Below are 21,197 nucleotides of genomic sequence, written 5' to 3'. Positions count from 1 at the left end.
CTGATTGAAAATGTATTTTACAGCTCACAAAGCCAAGGGGGACCAGCATGGTGAGCAATTCCATGTGTCTAGCATGTGAACATCAGTATAGTTCTGCTAGTGCCCACTCAATGGCTATGGAAGTATTGGTGTTCCCCGTAATGAGTGATAGCAGCTGTATGTGTCAGACATTCTGCTGTTTAGTCATTTCAAGACAAGTGAGAAGCTCAGACTGCATGATTGTCAACAGTGTAGGTATCACAGCACTGACACAAACTCGTTTTGGAAGAGAAGCAAACAAGTCACAAATACTAAGACACAGCACTCAACCTGTTGTGTCCTCTCACTTAGGATGACTTGTCTTCACAGTGTGGCTTTTAATGCATCAAAGCAAAGCTCAACTAGTGGTGTCTGGCATGCTGAAACAAGATCACTGATCTGCAGACTCCTGCTCCAAAGTGCAGAAGCTGAGCCTGTGAAAGCAATCTTTTTTCCTGAGACTGCCATTAGTCAAGGTCAAAATAAACCCATAAATCATTCCCTTGTTAAGTAAGCAGACAGGAGGAAAGTAATTCCAGAGAGACAAGTTTGCTCTTCTTAATTTACTTGTGTTAAATTTGATCATTGTATAAACAAAGTACAGGGAATGTTGGTTAGACTCAGAGCAGCACCATCTTACCAACTGCCAGTGTGAAATCTGCCATTTCCAGCTCCACAGCCCTTTCACTCCATCTTTTCTGTATTGCTGTGCTTCTTTGAGTCATGAATACCGTGCTGCAGAAGTCTTTTGTCACCACAGGCCTTTCCAGACAAGCATAGTCCCTTGAGTCTCCCAGAACCCCTCAGCAGAGTATATGCTTTTTCACAGCCATCCACATGTTCACTCATCTTGCCAGTAAAAGCACCAGAAATTAAAAATAGTCTGTTTAATCTTCAGTAATTTAATCTAATCTGCAGATCTGTTCCTGCTTAAGGCGCAGCAGTTCTGAAGACAGAAGCACTAATCAAGTGCACAGATCTAAACCATCAGTTCTAAAGCAAGAACCATACCATTTGATGACATGCATATTTATGTACCGCTGATTGTAACTGGAGAGGAGGGGAGGATGTTATTTTTAATGCTAGGAAAGGGAATGAACACACAGAGGGGTTGTTTGTTTTTAACAACATGCAAGCCAAGGATTAAGTTGCAACACAAAACTACAGCACTTGGATTGCTTCTTCCTTGCTGCTCATGGAGCCAAGTTAATTGACAAAATCCCAAACCCCAGTGTCAAATCTTATCACTTTAGGGCTAGTGAACAGATTGATTTAATCAACACACTTCCTATTTTCAGTGCATACTGGAGTGCAGCACAGAATCTGCTGTGACAGCATCAGCTCTGATATCACATGCATTTACAACAGCCCAGTATTATGCCACATTTGCCTTTGTCTAGAAGTAGTATATTTATATGGTACTGCAGGCCCAACACAATATGGATTTTTGAGCCACACTGATTCACATGTAGCCTGATATAGGCAGTGCCAGAGGGCAGAAGTAACAGTCATTAGAGTGTAAAGGCAAGTAATAGGCTGTCTTTTGTACTATCAACACTGGCTGCCAAATGCTGCCAAAGTTGTAAGCCATAGGCAAGTCTAAATAAAGCACTAAAGAAAAGAACTGAAGCATCAATGTAGACAGCTCACTAAGCAAAGACTTCTTTGTGACATACTTTTACATTCAGAAATGCATATTCGCTGCGGTGCCCATGTGGGCACTGTGCCTGCTGCACTGCCCCTGCCCAGGAAGCACAGCACATGGTCTCGGTGCTCCACACTAATCCATTACATTAATACCATGTTTTCCCTCAGCTTGGTAATTAAATGTCTCTCACTAGGTGGATAGCAAAGATACTTAAAAAAACACCACTGCAATCACTCAGCAGTGCAGGGGAGGTGCAGTTCACCTCTCAATACTCTTACCCAAGACGACACGTACTTCCTCTAGGAAAGGAGTTCTTCCTTGTATCATAAACCAGCCTCTGCAATGCTGAAAGTTATTTCTGAGAAGTCATGCAGAAAAAGAAATCTAGAGAACTCTGAAATAGTGTCATCTTTAAATGTAGGCAAAATGGCTCAAACCACGAACTCAATCAGCCGAACTTCTGCCTTTAAAAGGATTCTGGAAGAAGTTACTAAAAAATATTTTTTTTAACAATCTAGAGGATTAAAAAGCGATTCATCCACTTCTGTCATTGACATGAGAGTTTAGCTGCTGATGATGATGAAGAAGTAGGTCCTATATACTTTGGTGAGATTTTGTATACAATTTTAAAGGAATAGTAAGGACACCAGCTGGCCTAAATGATACCACCTGGATTTATGAATGAATGATTACACTGTCTGAAAATGCATTAGAGTCTAATCATTAACAGTTCCCCATTAACTGATATGGCACTTCAAGTAGTGCTCCAGGAGTCTATCCTGACGCAATCTTGGTCTGATTCAGTAATTTTGGTGATGAAAGTATGCACATACAAGATTTGTTCTGGGAAGGATTGTAGCAACACATTGAAACAGGATGTGAAAGCTGCAGTGAACCATGATATAAATAATGAGTTAATAGTGAAATGTTATTGCAGACAAATACTATTATAGCTCATAATGAGACAGGTAATTCGGAAATGGTAGCAAGTACTTATTTCATTCTACTTGTAACAAATGAGGCTGCAGTTGAACAGTATATCCAAGTCTAGGCATAATGCCTTCAGGAAAATGCAAATCAGTTGGAAAGAATCTGGGGAAGAAAACATTGCCTATGAGAAAGAATTGGGATACAGTCTGAACACAAGCAGAGGTATACTTAAAAACACCTCCCCCGATAACCTATTTTGAGATTCTGATCAGTAGTTCTACTTGTCTGCTGAAGATGAGAAACTCGCACAGGAAAGTTGATTCAGGCTGGCTATAGCAGAAATATGCCTATGGAAAGCAGCTCAACTCCAGGACACTGCGGTTGCCTGCGCCCCCAGCCCAGCTGACGGTGAATCTGCCTTGCGGATTGCGCTGCAGGGCAGTGCCCTGGGTGGTCCTTCCTGCACCGGCCTCCCGAGCAAACCCCTACAGCTCAGTCACCCTCCGGCAAACCCAACCTCGCTGCTGCAGGGCGCTGTGCGCCAAAGGCCTGGCCCGCCCCGCCAGCGCAGCCGTGGCCGCAGGGTGGTCAGCACCGGCCCGGCCGACCCCTGAAAAGACGCGCACGTAACCGTGCACCCCCGGCAGGCCGCACCGCTGGGGCAAGGGCTCAGCGCCCGCAAGGATCGCCTGGTGCTAACACCGCGCCAGGACGGGCGAGCTCCTGCTCAGCGCACACACGGAACGCGCATTTCCCGCCACAAGCGGGCAGCTCCGGAGCGAACGTGCGCGACGAACGGCGCTGCCAACGCATCCCAAGCTCCAGCGACCCCGCGGCCCCCACGAGCACCGCCCCGGCTGCCCCCCCGCTCTGTGACGTCACCACGTCGTCACTCCCAGCGCGCCCTCGCGTCGTAGAATGAACCCGGATGTGAGCGCGCGGTGGTGGCTGGGGAGGCCGCGCGGCCACTTCCGCCCTCACCCGCGCCGCGCCCGACGGCACCGGGGCCGCAGCGTCACCGCCGCGACCGCGCAGGCTCGGTAGGGCGGGGCGCGCTGAGGCTGGCGGGGAACGTCCCGTCCGGGCGCGCACGTGAATGGCGGGCGGCGCCGCCAATGAGAGGCCGCGCAGAGCGGAAGTCCTGCCCGCGGCGGCGCGGGGGGGAGCGGGGCATTGTTGTGGGTGACGTCACGGGCGGGGGATGCGGGCGCCCCATTGGCTCGCGCTTGGCGGCCGTGCGCCGGGGTCCTGAGGCGCGAGGGGAGCGCGGCCGCGCCGGCCGGCGGGCCCATGGCCAGCACCAGCAGCCCCCTGGTGAGTGCGGGCGCGGGGTCGGTGCGGCGGCTGCTGCCGGCCGCGGGGCGCTGGGCGGAGAAGTAGGCCGTGGACGCCGGGGCCGGCCCGCTCGGCGGTGGCCGCCCGATCCATACACGCTGCTGGGCGGCGGGGGCACGGCGGGGTTTCGCAGACCGCTCGGACAAGCGGGGCGGCCGGGCTAGCGCTGCCCGCCGCGGGGCCAGCCTCGGCGCCGGTGCTCCCGGTCCTCGTTCTACCCGCCCCTCCCCCGCGTCCTGGGTCTCCGCGAGCCTCGCGGGAAGGCCCTGGTTCCGCCCAAGGCGCCGGCACGGCCCCGAGGTGAGAGCAGCACGCCCGGCCCGTCCGCGGGAGGCAGCGGGGCTGGGGCCGAGGCTGCAGCAGCCGCCCCGCGGCCTCTGGCGTTGCTTCGTCCTCGGTTCCGGGTGCCGGGCGTTGGCGTGGCTTTGCCGGGCCGTCCTCCACCGGAGAGCCGGCGTTGTTTCCGGGAGGAGCCACCCCGTTACTCGAGTTCCTTCGTAGTGGAAACAAACGCGTGAGGAAGATCGTGAGGGTCGCAACAGGACCGTTTCGAGCACGGTTGTTTACGCGAGTCTGACAGGCCAGAACTGACTCTTTGTGAGCACTGACTAATGTAGGACGGAGCTGTAGCCGATACACCGAATTGGTAATAGTAAATCTTTTTCAGTAAATAGTAGTAGTAAATCGTAGTTTACATTGTAGATTATACAGCTTAGTGTAGAAATTCCCTTATGAAAAGAATGTGGGTTTTTCACAAAAATAACTGCCAACTTTCATTGATACCGGTGTAACTAACTCACAGTGATCCGTTTCTCATCCATGTGTGCATGCTGCTGTGCTTTTGGGTCTCGTATTCTTGCTGTCAGTTGCAAGCTGCCAAGCTCCACTGTGCAGCACTTAAAACTTTTCAGTCGGTTGGAATTGGCTGAGGAGGTTCTTCTCCGTGGAGACTGGCATAGCTGTGTTGATGCCCTGTTCCAGTGTGTTCTCTTCATGTTCAGTGCTTGTTTCATCAGGGTGTTACACAGAATCATATTTGTTGACTGAAGATGAGAATGATTCCATGGAATAGCCCTACTGGGGAGAACACAGAATACTGCATTGAGGATTATGAAATAAAGCAATGTTTGATTGTTAAAGGAATTAGTTTGCCTGTCTTGCCACTTGTTAGAGCCCCACATGACTGCTTCTCAACATCAGAGATGACTTGTGTTTACTTGGGACTCTTTTAAACAGGGACTATGCTTCACTTTGTGCTTCTGTCCTCGATTGTTGCCTCTCCAAAATGCTTGAAGTTCTGTTCCTTTTCTATGTGCACCTTTGTTCCCTGTCTGTGAGAGAAATGTACAGAGAGAGAATGAACAAGGAACGAAGGTGACAATCGGTTTTGTTAAAGCTAAAATGTTTTATTAGCGTAACTTATTTTGAATTCCCTCTCTTCGATCCTGTTTAATATTTCTGTGATGAGGTGAGTGTACTGACTTGCAGTAGCACATAGAGGTGGACTGATGCAGCCAACCTTTTTGTAGTTGAGATGATATCAAATATGGGAAAGCCAGTATTTCTGATGTTCTGAGCAAGTTACTGTTAATGCCTGTGTGTTGGGATTATTAATTACATCAGTGAGTTCTATGATCATTCTACTATAAATGCAAAACACTGCAGGGCGAGGGGAGAATATAGAGCACAGCTTTGAAAGGAATATTCCTGCATTCCTCTGCCAAAACAGGTTGGTTTTTTTTTTTTGTGTTTGCATATGTGGGAACAATTCCTGAAACATTCTGCTATTTTCTGAAGGCGTGGTCCAAAGGGAAAAATTGTACTTTTAAAAAGGGAACAACTTTAGTGCTGCTTTATTTGCAGGTGTCAGCGTGGTCTCAGTTATTTGCTGTTAATGGCTTCATTATAAGCATGTTGGGTCTCGTGTGGATGGGCATTTTCAGCAACATCTTTGCTAGAAGGTTTAGCTGCTCTTGTGATTATTAGATTTCACCAGTGTTTCTGTTTTGATAAAAATTACGGTATAGTCATGAATATGTCTGAACAAAACTGCTAGCTTCTTTTTTTTTCTCTGTGGAACTAATAGAAACTGCGCTTTTCAAAGAACTGTGTTCTACGTCTATGCTAAGAGTTAGACTGGGCTATCGTAAGGGTTCTGCTTGTAGTTATTCATAGGTATAAAACTTTCAGACAGGCTTGAGAGGTGTTCCCTACATATCTGTCTACTTAATACTCTCTCTTCTTCTGGGTTTTTTTGGCATAAGGCTGTGACTAGTCTTACCACTCATGGGATAAGATTTCTGTGAATCTCTAGCCAAAGCAGGCTGCAGGAATAGAAAATAGCAAAAAAATCCAGGCACTGAGAAGGTGCTCAAAGGTGAAGAAATGGTATCAGTTTAGGAGGAGCGATTTTACATGCATTCATGTTTCTAACATAGGAAGTCCTGGTAGCTAGTGGAAAGGAGATAATCCAGAGAATAGTCTGGATGTAACAGTAATGTTCAACTAAACAATGAATCTACAGTGGGGGTAGGTTGGGGTTTTTTAAGGCAAGTTATTCTTTGGGTTATTGCTCTGTTACTTCCGGTGCTAGAAGTAATGTCTGTTTCATATAGCTCTTGAAACTCTGCAAGTAGATTGCTGTAGCTGGACATTGTGGGACATTCTGCAGACCTGGGCTCATTTCACTTCCCTAAAGTAGATCAGTTGGAAGACAGCATTGCAGGAAACATTTCGAAAAGGGATGCTGACTACTGAAGTACTTGCAGGAATTCTAGTGCAGAAAGCATGAAACCAGGGACATAATCACTTGGTTAGAATGAGAAAAGTAATACACTGGCAAAGTAGTAAAAATAGGTTTGATCTCTGAGGATGTGAAATATTTTAGTAATTCCTGGTTTTTAACCCTAAACTTGTTTGGGTTTTGTTTTGCTAGAAAAGCTGTGTGGATTGCTGTAGAACTAGCACATTTATTGCATCAGGAAATATGCAAACGAGAAATTACTTTTTAGTATAGAAAGATAAAAACTTACTAGAGAAAACACTGTGTTTGAGAGAGAAAATCCTTCTCCAAGTTCCTTCTAGTGGAGCTTCCTGAAGAATTGGTACCAAACCAAGGAATTACTGTTTCTGGTATTTCAAGTGGGAAAACTTTTATTGCAGGTGGCCAAGTTAGATTGTGTATATGTAGCAGAGAAGCAAAAGGGGAAGGAGCTGATTTTATTTTCTCCCCACTTCCCTTTCTGACATCTTATTTGCAGGTGAGCTTGTTGAAAGTTAGTAAGGTCTAACTGAAGTGTTTGAAAGGGCTGAACACAATGTGCACAAAGTTCACTCTTTGCTCTAGAACCTTATTTTTCACACCTGATGGATTCTACTCAACTGTGCTGTAGAAAACAGCTGGCTTGTTTTGTGACTAAAGATTGAAGTTGAGACTAGCTTTCTGGCTTAAAAGGTAAGCTGTAAATATGTCACCTGGCAAATGCTCTATAATTCTTTATAGTGAAAAATTGCAAGGATTAACTTCCTTAGCACATTTTCCTGAAAAGAAAATATTAAAACTTATGTTCAGTTCTTTAGTAATCCTACAGGAATTCAATGTACAGTTCTTGCCTGTGCTGTCCCACCTTTGTACGCCCCATCTACTGCCACCTCTGTGTGGCTGCTTTTATGCTGTTCACCCAAAGCAGTTCTCTGCTTCCTAGAATTGCCAACAAGAGTTAGTATAGGAAGTCCTTTTGTGTTTGTTAACATGAGCCTCCATCCATTCTGTGCAACACTTCTTAATATTGGTGTGCTTCGTGAGGTAACTCGGTGGTGTAGAGTTTGATCTATTATATTGTGATTGCAGATGGCTTTTATTTTCTGATGAGCTGGCCTAGATCTGTTTTGTGAAATGAATTCTCAATGGCTTGTTTACAGATACAGCTATTTGGGCTACAGGCTGACTTTAGGTTCTTAGAGATTTTTGTGGTTTCCTGTTTCTGATCTGTTTTGAGGCTCAGGGGGTGTTTGTGGGGGTTGGGGGCTGATGGAAGGAGGCCTTGCATAGTCTCTGCCTCTGAAGGTGCTTGGAACTTGAGTGCTTTGCTTAGCAGCAGAGGACGTTAGAGGACACTGGCTGATATGCAGGTTCTTAGGAAACCTTTAATTAGCTTTAACTCCTGCGTGAATTTGGAATTAGAATCCTGGAAATGAGTGACAGAAAATACCACCATATGTGTGAGGTTGTTAATTTAGAAAAAGGTATTCACATTAACTGAAATTTTGGATCAATGCTGCTCTGTACGTTGGAAATTTATTTCCGTAGGTCCAAAATCAGTCTTGTGGATAAAATACCTGTATTCCTTAAGTGAAGAGTCGAGACAGTTTAACAGCACAGAGGTGTTCTTTATGCTTCCAAATCCTTGAGCCTATTGTATCAGAAAAAACACAAACAACTCAAATCTGATTTCACCATTACTCACAGATAAACTGTGTTACTGATTTACTGCAAAAAGTAAGGTAGTAAAGTTCAGTAAAAAGTAAGTAAAAAAAGTAAGGTAGTAAAGTTCAGTAGGTAGTGAAGGAGGTAGTGTCAGAGCTCAGCTTTGTTCCTGGTGTTTTGAGATCATATGAACAATGTAATGTCTCTTCCCAAACTTTAAAACACTTCTTTGTATACCGTGAATTTTGTGAGGATGTATGTCCAGAAAGCTTAAGAAGAAAAATCAATTAATTTTGATTTTTTTATCAAAGTTAATATTTTTGATTATATTTTGAAGATAGGACTAGTATGTTTCAAAATTGATTTCAAATATGAGGCAAACAACAGCCAACTAGGTACTAGAGTCTGTTTTAACAACCTGCTTGTGCTTTACAATAATACAAAGGAAAGGTTTGTATAGGTTATTAGAGCATGGCAATATGTCAGGCTTAGCCAGGGCTTTACATACATTTCCTCTGAAATAGTACCTGTATCTTATGATGATTTATTAAAAGTATTTTCAATATTAGCTTCATATTACTGTGGGTTTTTTTCTTTAAATCTTATTAGGGCTGTTAATATATCAAGCAGGCTACAGCAACTTGAAACATTTTCATGCTTCTATTTCCTACTATTGCAAAGGTCCCAGCCAGTTTAGATATTACAGTATCTTTGAAGAACTATCTGCTCCAAGCTTTTCCCTTCCACTAACACAACCTTAAATGTTAAAATGTATTACCAGGACATTACTTTTAAAGAAGTTGTCTATTCTTTTAAATTATGGTAATTTCTATCAAAATAATTAAAGGAGGGTGGTTGATTTTTTTTTTTTTTTTGTTTGCCTCACAGTGAATGCAAAATCTTCCAGCATTTGAGAGGTTTCAAATGATGCTGTGCCTGAAGGCGAGCATAGTTGTTCTGGTGGGTCAGAGCCTAGGCTTCTTTAATCAGCTGCGTGGCAGCCTGTTTAAACAGCAAAAATCCTCCTTTTATACAGCTGAGCACTTTTGAAATTTGCATGCTGGATTCATAAAATGGTCTATTAAGCGACAGATTTTTTTCATGTGGCAACTTCTGAGATCAAAAAAATTTTACTCCAGATAAATGTGACTTCAGATTCTTCTGCAAAACAAAGTTGTGTTAAAATAGCTTTTGCAATTGAAATGATAGATGTCAGTCTGCTCTTTTAAATGTAGTAATCATTAAGCATTTATGAACCTGGATCAAAATATCGATTTTGACAGATTGTTTGGCTTCAGGCTCTTTTGCTGACTGTAATGGTCAGTTTCTTCAAGATGTGGAGTTGACGGGCAATTTGCTGGGTTATGAGCTAGATCTTAAGTTTTCTACAGTAATCTTTGCCTACCACTTGATGAGGTTTGAAAGAGTGCTGGTGCAGCTCTACAGAACAGAAACATAAATGACTGTGCTACAAAAGATTGATGTTTTATGTTCATGATTTATTTTTTTAAAACATCTACAAATAACTGATACTTGGAGAGTAGGGTTTGTTTACAGCAGTTTGAAGAAAATGGCTTACTATGATCTTCAAAGGACTCCTCTGTAGAAAAGAACATCCTGTTGTCCCAGGAAAATATCTTCAGCATCTTTGTAACCTACCTCACTTGGTTCTTTGGAGAGGAGTGTTTGTTCTTAGAGATGCCAGTTGGTTTTGTTAGTTAAGATTTTTCTGTTAGACATTTTAATTACCTGCCTCAAAAGTCAAACAAGTTTCATCATTTCAATATAAATTTTACTTCTTGTGATATGTTGAAGATTAATCAGCTTGTTCACTGCTTTGTGTTGTACCTAAACCCTAATTTTTTAAAAATGCCTTGAGATCACCCCTTTTGCTCAGATTCTGTTTTACTAGGGGCTTTTTTTATGGCACCTTTTGCACTCTTTGCTGCACAGAGATAAGTCACTGAAGCATGACTTAATGTTTCCATCCCAGAGAAGACTAGGTATTTGCCAATTTAGTATTTGGTACTCTCTCTATATATATTTAATATATTGCTTCTTTTCAATAAATGAATGTTGAGTGTGGTTCTTCAAATCCCTTCTATCCTTTTCCTCAGATTTCAGAATCTGAAAGCACACTTCCAGGTCTGTTTTTCCTTTTCCAGTCTAGTGGTACTCCTTGACTGGGGAAGATAAGTGATCTTCATCAAGCTGAAAGTGCACACAGAGTACGTGGTTTTAAATATCTCCCAATTGCATTCAGGCTTGGGTTTTGGTTGTTTTTTTTATATGGCTGTATGTATTTCGAGTGTCAAAGTTAGCTGTTAGGTGTGTGAACAGTTTACTACTTGTGTAGTGCATTCAGAAGTACTCTTGACACTTGCTTTAGTCTGCATTTTGTCCTGTCCATTACAGGCATGATTTTATGTTGTAATGTTAGGCAGTGACAGCATCCAGTGACACTTTTTAATCCATGTGAATGGATTTTCTCTTTAGGCAAATGTTTTAATTTATTTAATAGTAATGTTGACAAATAGGTGTATTAATACTTTAAATTATCTGTCAAGCTTCTGAGTGTATATGAATGGAAACTGACATTTCCATTTCCAGGTGGAGTTTCATGAATTATTCAGTATGTTGTTTCTCTCTATACACACACACATATGTGCAATTGGTTAATAGAAAGAGGATGCAGTTGGTCACTTAGAAAGTCTGAAAGTCCATTTTTAGACAGAAGTCCAGAGCATAAATAGACAAGAGCATATAAAGTATGAGAACTGATGTTTACTGCAGTTTCTGAAAGCACACCATCTATTGGTATTCTGAATTGTCTTCATTCATGGCAGTCACTCTGGTGTAGCAGAGTGTATGAAAATCTGAATATTGATAGGGATCACATCATAATCATGACGCTTCCTGCAAAGCAGTCCTACCTAGATGGGATTGGTGTATAAGTGGAAGTGCCACCTGTGCTTCCTGTGCTCTGTGCACTGGAAGATGAGGGTTTTGGTTGGATGTTGTGATTCTGAATCAGTGTTTCTTCATATCTTAACATTTCTTGTAGCTGAACTACCCTGGTTTTGTCTGCATGCTCTTTTTAGGCACTGTGAGGAATAGTTCGAGGACATATATTTAGGCTCATCTTAGTATCTGACCTGATGGGTTGCTTTTTTCTTTTGAAACATGCTGGACCCTCCAGGATGTGTTGCACTCTAGCCTTTGAAGTGGAGCCTGTCATGAATTCACGTTGGAGAACCTGGAGAAGGTCGTTTTCATTGTGGCATATGAGGGGGGACGAGACCATGGGAAAGACAAGCATAATCTATGTTAATTGCCCTTTCTTATGCTTTTTTCAGATACAAGGTGTGTGCCAGATGCAGTTGCTGCACTTTTGTCACCTTTCTGAAGCACCATTGTGTCATGAAAAGAATATATTAAATACAACTGCCTAGCTGTTCATTTTTATACTTAGAATTTTGCAGATAAATCCTTAGGAGACCCCAGGTTGTCAATATTTAAATTATAAGCAAGACAAAATAGATTTAGTTTCAGAATTTGTGGCTTGTGTGACATTATCAAAACACTTTACAAAACCTCTCAGGCCAAGCCTTTCTAACTTAAACTATCTTCAGCAGAATCTCAGTATTGATAAGTAGTAGCTTTATCTCTAAAACTATGAAACACCTTTGCAGTGAAAACAATTACCTACTTTCTGTGTGAAATAAAGGCCTTTATTCTTTCTTAATTGTGCAGATAAATAGATGGATTCCATATTTTTACTTGAAGGCAAATGTATTAAGTTGGACATTGAATCTTACACTCACAGATTTTTGGGAGATCTTCCTGTTTCTGTATCAAAAGGCTATGTCTGGCAGAGACATAGAAACTGTGGTTTGCTATTCTGACGGTGGCGAGGGTATCATACCGTGTTATGTAGTACCTGTTTTGAAAACCTCTCAAATTCCATTTGCAAGTGAAAAGGTTAAGTCATAGACAGCCTAGAGTGCTGCTGTGTTGCTTTCTGCATCTTATACTTCCTTAAGCAGACTTTGCTGTTTGTATCTTCCTGATACTCTGCGAGCTTCTTACCATAATTCAGTCTAACAATTACGACATTCACCACTCCGTGATCCGTACATGCAGTAGGACTTGAATTGCAGGTGATCCTAATTTTTAGAGCTCTGTATTTCCTAATACCACAGGGCCAAACCAGTTGGATTATTTAATAAATACAGATTTCAGAAGCTAACTCTAGCCAGAGGATTAGATGATTTTTCCAGGAGTTCAGTGTCTTAATTTTTCTCCTGAAACTGGTTTGTTTGGTTTTCTACTTGAACTTGGGACAGTACTAGTGGCAGTGCGACTTTGCTTCTCCTAGGTGATGCTTTCTAGTTCTGTATATCCAGGTATGGACCAACTTAAGTCCTTGTCCTCTTGTTTCCCGCCATTGTGCCTAAGTTCTTGGACCATATTTTAATTTGTAGTAATGTTTTGGTAGAAACAAAAGTAAGGCCTCACTTTTGTCTATTAGATTGCTTTAGGTAAGAGATGAATTTTTTGACAAATGGTATGGGTGTTTGGGTTTTGGGGTTTTTTTTCCCCTCAGTCTTTAAATTTATGCAGTTATTGTTCTTTCAACCTTTTTGATTTGAGAGTCAATCCAGGTGTGAACTGAAGAGATCCTTGTTTGGGGATGACTGTTAATTGAAAGTTGTTTAAGAATGTAACCAGTGTTACTCAGAATACGTCCTATATTCACTTTCCTCAACAGTATTCCATATTTCAGACATCCTGTAATGCCAAGTCAAATGCTTTATAGACATCTGTTTGCAGTATTTCATTGAGTAGACCTGTAATCCAGTTTTCCATTAAAAACATTCGTGAGAAGCTTATGCTAATGTTCTAGCTTATAGGGTCTCATCAGCATTGTTTATAATCAAAACAAATGTACCAGTTGAGGTGTAGCCTCATGTTGCTTTGTGTAAATAATACTTGCAGTTAGCAAGGTCTGCGTCCAAAAAATATTTGCCTTGTAGGTAAGTGGATGGAAGAGCTTTTCTCACCCTGTCTGCCCTATGTCTGAATGCAGTTAGAGAGTCAGTAATGACAGTTAGACACAGTGCTATCAGACGAGCGATACGTTAGGACCCTAGTCATGATGACTTTGTAACAGAAATGTGATCTTGCTAGTAGAGTTTCAGTAATAGCGAAGATACTCAGTCGTCTTCAGAGTTCAGTGTCATGTCAGTTAGGACAGAAGACGCTGGAAGCTTCAGAAGGCCCAGTCTCTACAAGTATTTTTTGCTGCTGTTGATGTTGATAGAGCTGCATCAGCAAAACAGCATTGCAGATTGTGCAGTGGGAAGAAGCTAGTGGAGATGCAGTTGTTGTGGCTGTACTTGCTTCAGAGCAGTGTGATATTTGTTTGATGCTTATTATGTGCTTAGATACCTGAAAAGTTGTAGTGGTATTGCTAATGTCAAAGTGCTGAATTGCCAAAAATATTCCCAGGCTGTAGCTCCTTTTAGATAGCTGGAGCTTTGCCTGTGACTGGCCTTTCACGCAAAGGTGGGCGAGAAAAGTATAAAGCGAGAAATGTAGTGATATCTAGTGGGCGTCTCACATTGATTTAAGTTCTCTTAAGGTTTATGTCTACTGTTTGCAGGCGAGAGGGGAAAAGAACAATATAAGGACTTGCTTCACATGGTATGTAAATGAAAAGGAAGCCTCTTTCTAGTGATTTAGTGAATATAATTTAATGAAGGTTTTTATGTGTCTGTTGATCCTATAATTCTACTTCAGCAGATCTGTTATTCTCTTTCTTACTAGGTTTTCAAACTCACAGTATGTTGCACTAAGAAAGAAACAATTTCTATATGGGTGCAAATTAGAACCAGTACCCTTAAGTACCTGGGGAAGTAGATGGTGTTAGAAGCTAGTTTTAAAAAGCAGATTTATAAAGGTTACATCAGTGGTTATCAGGGTGGCCAGCGGTGATCCATGACGCACAATAGATAAGTCTGTTGTGACTGTGTGAGGACCTGTGTTTTCACTGGCGTGCCAGCTGAGCAGTATTGGTGGTTGCAGGAAGGGGCATCCTCAGGCTTCTGGGAGCTGCAGATGCAGTTTGGAACATTTTAAAATTCTGCAGTGATTGACTTTGTGTCTCGCTAAAAAAGTCTGGATCTGTCAGAGTCAGACTCTTCAGTCCAAGTGTTGCAGGAGAGTGGCTGTATAAGGTTAGACTGGATGAGCTAGCCTGTACTCTGGCGTATGTGAAGACACATGTAGAAACATGTATAGTCTCTGCAGATGTGTTTCTTGGGGTCTTTGAAAGTTAAACTGAGAAGGTAAATACAGGACATAAGCTACTAAAACAAGAATGGGGAGTGTGGAAAGGGAAGTGTAGGAGTAAGCTTCTCTGTAAATGTTCAGGTGCAACATACAGTGTTATATACAACATAGTTGCACAGTTCTGTCATTTCTTAGATAACTGATACCTCAAATCTATTGCATCTGCCTCTGTCCTTGTTCTTAATCTTAACTTTCCTTTGTACTTGCTGTTTTCTGGGCTACATCTGGTTCTTTGTTTTGGAGTTGGGATGTCTTTATGTGACCCTACGTATAATTTACATAGTGTAATCTCCCTTGTTTTAAAAGGTCATGGACCAGAGCATTCTTCAAAAAAAGTATTAGATATTGCTGGTTATTAAACAGTGCAGCTGCTCTGCCTCTTGTATGTTGTTCTCTTTTCTTCCTGTCTTTCCCCAGTTTCTGTTAGAGAAATACTATTGGAGAAAGTGAGATTCCAAGTAGAAATGGAATAAAGTATCCTCTGTCTCCATTAAAGTTTTCATGCTTTACTCATTTATTTACTGTTCCCTGTAACTGGGATCTCTAAACTGATGTTACTTGTGAATACAGGTGTTCATTGCCTAAGGAGACAATTTTTTTGCTTTCAGAAAAACTACTACTTACTAAGATTGTACGTATGGCTCTGCCTGTAATCAGGAAATAAAGCTTAAGGATCATGTTATTTGTAGGAGAATATACGGGGAAACTTGATTCTTTGGTGGTAGGGAGCATTTTTTTGAGCTTAGGGAAAAAAGCGTTCTTGAATTAAAGTGTTCAGATATTTGGCTTAAGGCTGTATGTATGTATGTGTACAGCATGACCTGAACAGAGTTGTGTAAAAAATTGAGTTGCCATTCCCAAAATAAATATTATCATTCCCTCCTAAATACATTTTAATGATAACCCTTTCAAATAGGACTTCACATGATGCTCATCTGGAAATAGTGCAACTCTGTGTGGTATTTATTTGAAGGTATAGGAACAACAGTTTAATTTCTCTTTTCAGTATGATGCTGTTCCAATCCAGTCTAGTGTGGTGTTATGCTCCTGTTCATCCCCATCAATGGTGAGGAGCCAAGCAGATTCCAGCACTCCATCTGTCATTTCCACCTGTGGCAGCAGACAGGGATCTAACATGGAGGGCACTGCAGCTGAATCAAGATCGAGTTCAAATTCCTTGCAGCAACATACAGGACAGCAGCCTCCACAACCTCGAAAGAAACGACCGGATGACTTCAAATTTGGGAAAATTCTGGGTGAAGGATCTTTTTCAACGGTAACTTTACCTTTTTATAAGAAGTGCCAAATATCTTTTTTGAAGATGAGCTTTAATACATCTTCCTCAAAAAGCTTTTCTCTTTAAAAATTATCTGCTTCCCCGAAACTTTATTCCTTGCTTCTACTAATTGGAAATCTTCCTTCCCTTGCTTTAAAACGTTTTCCTAGAAAGCTGTAAATAGTTGAAAGCTCTGTCTCATTTCCTGCTTCTGAATTTTTAGGTAAAATTCAATCTCTCAATATTTGCCATTTATGTTAAGGAAAAGTACTGTGACAGCTAGATTTTTATAAATATGCTTCAGTGCAGTTGTTGCTCTTTTCCCCCTTTAAGAAGCTTTGGCAGTTTACTGTGGCTTATGTTACAGTCTTCACAATTCTTCTGGGGGGAAAAGAAGAGCAAATCGGTGTTTACGCAGCCAGATGTGTGAGTCTTCTAGCAAAAAAAATGTCGTTGTGCCAAACTAAATGTCTGCAGATGTCTTGCTGAAGCCAGCATAATATGAAATATGCTTAAATATTTTGCTGCTTGCAGTTGTGATAGCTTAATTTGGGCAATCAACGTCCTAAATACCTACTGACAGATCAAAATCCACGTTAGTGTATGTCTTTAATAAATGGTTACAATAATTTTCTTTCCTCTGGCAACAGGTTGTCTTGGCTCGAGAATTGTCAAGTTCTAGGGAATATGCCAGTAAGTATTGACTCCTTCAATATAAACTGTTTGCAAATACAGTATCAAAGTAGTGCTGTTAAAAGACACCTGTTCAAAGGACAGAATTAGTGGATTTATGATCATTTTATCTAACAAAAAGAATCAACCAGCCAAGCCACACGGATGACTCCAGTGGCTCCATGGGGCCGCAGCTCCTGACTGCACTCTGTCTTCTTTTCATTAAGTTAAAATTCTAGAGAAACGTCATATCATAAAGGAAAACAAGGTGCCATATGTGACACGGGAGAGAGATGTAATGTCCCGCCTGGATCACCCTTTTTTTGTGAAACTCTACTTCACCTTTCAGGACGATGAAAAGCTGTGTATCCTTTGGATTTTCAAACTTGCTGTGATGCTTTCTTAAAAGAAAAAAAATCCCCATTTTGGGTTTCTTTGAAACATTGTCGAACAGGAATTAGGAAAATAACTCCAGGTATTTAAATTATCCTCATGTTTACGATACCATTTTTGCAGTCATGCTTTTAATGGAAGTTAAGCAAACGGTTGGAGTGTGCCCCCTCAAAGAGCGGAGTCGGTGACTTGCAGGCCAGGGGAGATGTCTATGCTTTTTATTGTTTTATTCGAGTCTACTGCTGGGGTCAGTAAGTTGTGTTTTTCACAGAGGCTGCTAGCAGTTTTAATAGGCCGTGTATCTGTGCATACACATATCCATGCACTAACAGAACCTGCACTGTCTTTTGTAATGCAAACTTTAAAAGCTCTGGAACTTTACAGATGATAGGGCAGTTTTAAACTTGGGTTGAATATTTGTTATGACTGTAAATAGCTCTCTTTAAGGGCAATTACATACACAGATTAAATGAATTATTAGGTCACTGTCTGGAAAACTACAGAATTTACCATTTACGCAGTAGTCTTTGCCATGATAAGAACATGGGACATGGGTCCTAGGTTGGTCATATATTCAGGAAAGTGGTTTGGGTTGCTGCCATTTAAAGTTTCAAATGAACTGACTTCAATTCTTCTCCCCTTGTTCATGTATGTTTAGTATTGTTCTTGTCTCTGAAATGAGGTGTGAGGACTTCTATTTTGGATGGTTTATTGTTAGACCTTAACTAATTTACATTCAGATTTTGGGCTTAGCTATGCCAAAAATGGAGAGCTGCTAAAGTATATACGGAAAATTGGCTCATTTGACGAGACCTGCACCAGGTTCTATACTGCTGAAATTGTATCAGCTCTGGAGTATTTGCATGGGAAAGGAATAATTCACAGGTAATTACAAAGCTGAAACCAGTGTGCATTTGATGATGCACAAGGTGGTTTTTTCTGGAAGTGTTCTTTATGAAGTCTAAAGCAAATACCGATTTTGTGGAAAGTTAATGAGAGAATAATAGCATTTCATTAACATTAGTACTGTTGGTAACATTGGGAGCTAAACAAAGACAACTTTCAGAGGAGAGATAATCTCTGTTACTTGACCAACTATTCTAGTGGGGAAAAACGTGAGACCTCACTTAGAGCATTGTGTGCAGTTCTGGTGTCCTCATCATAAAAAGGACATGGAGCTGTTGGAACAAGTCCAGAGGAGGCCACGAGGATGATCGGGACTGGAGCACCTTCCGTGTGGAGACAGGCTGAGAAAGTTGGGGCTGTTCAGCCTGAAGAAGAGAAGGCTGCATGGAGACCTCATAGCAGCCTTCCAGTAACTGAAGGGGGGCTATAGGGATGCTGGGGAGGGACTCTTCATTAGGGACTGTAGTGACAGGACAAGGGGTAACGGGTTCAAACTGAAACAGGGGAAGTTTAGATTGGATCTAAGGAAGAAATTCTTTACTGTGAGGGTGGTGAGGCACTGGAATGGGTTGCCCAGGGAGGTTGTGAATGCTCCATCCCTGGTGGTGTTCAACGCCAGGTTGGATGAGGCCTTGGGTGCCATGGTTTAGTGTGAGGTGTCCCTGCCCATTGCAGGGGGGTTGGAACTAGATGATCTCAAGGTCCTTTCCAACCCTAACTATTCTATGATTCTATGATTACCAGAAGTTTGTCTTCTTCAAGATTGAGCAGTTGCTGTAAAGCAGAAGATGACTTTTTGTTTAAGTACGTTTCTTCTTTCTGGGGTGTTATGTACCAGAAGTAACTAGAATTCTGCTGGTGTGAGTCAGTGTGCAGCGTGTCATCAAGAAAAGTAAAATGAATGTATGTCAGTGAGCAATTTCCACAAAGCTGAAGCAGTAACTGGGCAAATGGTAAAATTTAGCGAAGTTTTTAACAGGACCTTTGCAGTTGTTCTTGATGTAATTACATTGTCTGGATAAGTGTGCTTTGTAATTCATGTTTGTTAAACAACTTAAAGCTGTAAATGTGAGAAATTTGAACTGCAAAGCTTCTTTTGGGGTAAGAATTCTTTTGTATCTGTGGTTCCCAAGCAGTAGTTAAGGGAACAGCAGATGCTAATTGGCAAAAAGATGGCTAATTATAATTCTGATAGTAGTATTACTTCTTTCAGTTACATTTAAAAGGACAAAGTATTTTCCTAATATTTTCCGTGAAGTAATTTCTAATAAAAGCTAAGGGGGCTGGATGTGGAGAATACCAAAAGCATAGAATTTTTTTTTTCAGGGTTAAAAAAGGTTCCAGAATTCCCAGTTTCTCTTTGATTCTATAGCCCATGTGTTAGGCTGAACGCTAATGAAATTGCTATAGCATGATTGTCAGTATTACTAAGCCTATGTTGGAAATCTTGTATCCTGAAAGAGCTTCAAGTCTTTCTCAAAAAACCCCCAAAAACCAAACCCCACCTTAGTGAATGGGCTTTTCATAACCTATCAGGAGTTTGCATGTTGACAACTCCAAGTTAGGGAAAAATTGACACAACAGTGTTTATAGAATTCCTGCATCGTTTATGATAGCATTATGTACATATAAGTCACTAGACAATTTTGCAACTTTAATTTGTGTGCTCTTTAAATACAAGAATTTGCCTTTTCCAGGGACCTCAAGCCGGAGAACATCTTGCTAAATGAAGATATGCACATTCAAATAACAGACTTTGGAACAGCAAAAGTATTATCCGCAGATAGCAGACAAGGTATGCCATTATTTACTTCATAGTGTGACACGGACAACTATAGCAAGTGTTACTTTGAAAGTGTACGTATGTACCAAACTGTAACCCTCAAATACCATTACCTCTTACATAACAAAATTACTTGAGAGATCTTGAAACAGTTTTGACTGTCACTACTTAGATTATGTCAGAAGAGGTAATATTTGGTGTAGTGGTATAGCCAGCTAGATCACCAAATACAGTGGGAAGTTGAACTACTTCAAATTGCTTTGCATTTGCAAGACAAGCACTCAAGCAGGTACTGTGGCTTAACTGAAACAGTTCTTTGCTTATGTATTTAAGCTCAGTGGCTGATTATCAGAGTTGCTCAAATGTGAAGGTTATGGAATTCTTGTGTCATTAGTTGCTTAGTATTAACCTGTGAATTGATGATGCTGCATACAGTGCCTGGTAAAAAGCACCAGGCTGAACTGAATTTGATGAACTTAATTTTTTACTTTAATAGTAAGCTCGTATTGGTAGATTTTATACCTAGCAAAGTGCCCAAATGCCTAGCTATCACTGAGATTGATTTGGCTCTTGCATTTTGTGAATGGATAGAGAAATGAAATGCCTATGAGTTCTTTGTAGTATTACATAACTTGCAATTGCCTTAATTTTGTGGTTTGTATAGTTGTTGTGGGGTTTTGTTTGGTTGGTTTTGTTTGGTGGGGTTTCTTTTGTTTTAATAGGGTGGGAAAGAGGGAGATTGGCTTCTCTGTAAGTATGTGTTGGCTTATTTCTTTCCATTTTCTTACCAGCACGGGCAAACTCATTTGTAGGGACAGCACAGTATGTTTCTCCAGAACTGCTGACAGAGAAATCTGCCTGCAAAAGGTGAGGACTACTGTATTTCAGAACTTCACTGACTCTGTCAGGATACTGTCAAACGGGGAAAGGATACATTAAGCAAACTGAGTGTTTCAAAGAAACAAGGTGCTCAATATAAATTTTTGTTAAGAGTTTGAAATATTTTTTTCTGCACAAGTATTGCTGTTTGTCTGAGTGCAGGTTTCCTCAGTTCATCTACCTTCTGGAGTTACAGATAGGATCAGGTGCTGTCAGGAGAAGGTGGTGTGTAATGTGCAGTTGAATTTCTCTTACCCATAAATAAATCAGAAAAACTTTTTCTGTTATCCAAATACTATACTTGGTTTAATTGTGTTTTATGTAAGCTTGCTGTAAGACAGTAATCCTTGCTGTAAAAGCAACAGAATGTTAGATTCTGCCAGTTAGGGGAAAGGCTACAGCTTTCTTTGACTTGTATTTAGATCAGCTAGCAGTTATCTCTGCTAAACTCTGCTTGGGAGTTGCAGTGGTTTAAAGCTCGTCTTTGTGCCTTGTATGAGTGATACCCGTAAGGAATTTCTTATTTAAACTTGTTCATGATGGTAACTTACAGACTGTTGTATGTTTATTACAATGA

The 21,197-nt window shown here is 41.3% G+C and overlaps 1 protein-coding gene across 2 annotated transcripts in view; it reads left to right on the top strand.

Moving 5' to 3' along the window:
• Positions 1 to 3,778: 3,778 nt before the first annotated feature.
• Positions 3,779 to 21,197, top strand: part of PDPK1 (3-phosphoinositide dependent protein kinase 1) — a 61,747-nt gene continuing 44,328 nt past the window's right edge. For both annotated transcript variants that reach the window (XM_080617170.1, XM_080617168.1), the window contains exons 1-7: positions 3,779 to 3,910; positions 15,718 to 15,987; positions 16,638 to 16,680; positions 16,887 to 17,024; positions 17,793 to 17,937; positions 19,656 to 19,753; positions 20,533 to 20,608. In XM_080617170.1, the coding sequence (XP_080473296.1) occupies positions 3,887 to 3,910; positions 15,718 to 15,987; positions 16,638 to 16,680; positions 16,887 to 17,024; positions 17,793 to 17,937; positions 19,656 to 19,753; positions 20,533 to 20,608 (794 nt within the window). In that variant the 5' untranslated portion in view covers positions 3,779 to 3,886. The remainder of the gene's footprint in view (positions 3,911 to 15,717; positions 15,988 to 16,637; positions 16,681 to 16,886; positions 17,025 to 17,792; positions 17,938 to 19,655; positions 19,754 to 20,532; positions 20,609 to 21,197) is intronic.

Source organism: Psittacula echo (genome assembly GCF_963264785.1).
Source record: "Psittacula echo genome assembly, chromosome: 5".
NCBI lineage: Eukaryota > Metazoa > Chordata > Aves > Psittaciformes > Psittacidae > Psittacula > Psittacula echo.
Note: the sequence above shows the minus strand (reverse complement) of the source record. Positions and strands in the feature narration are given on the sequence as shown.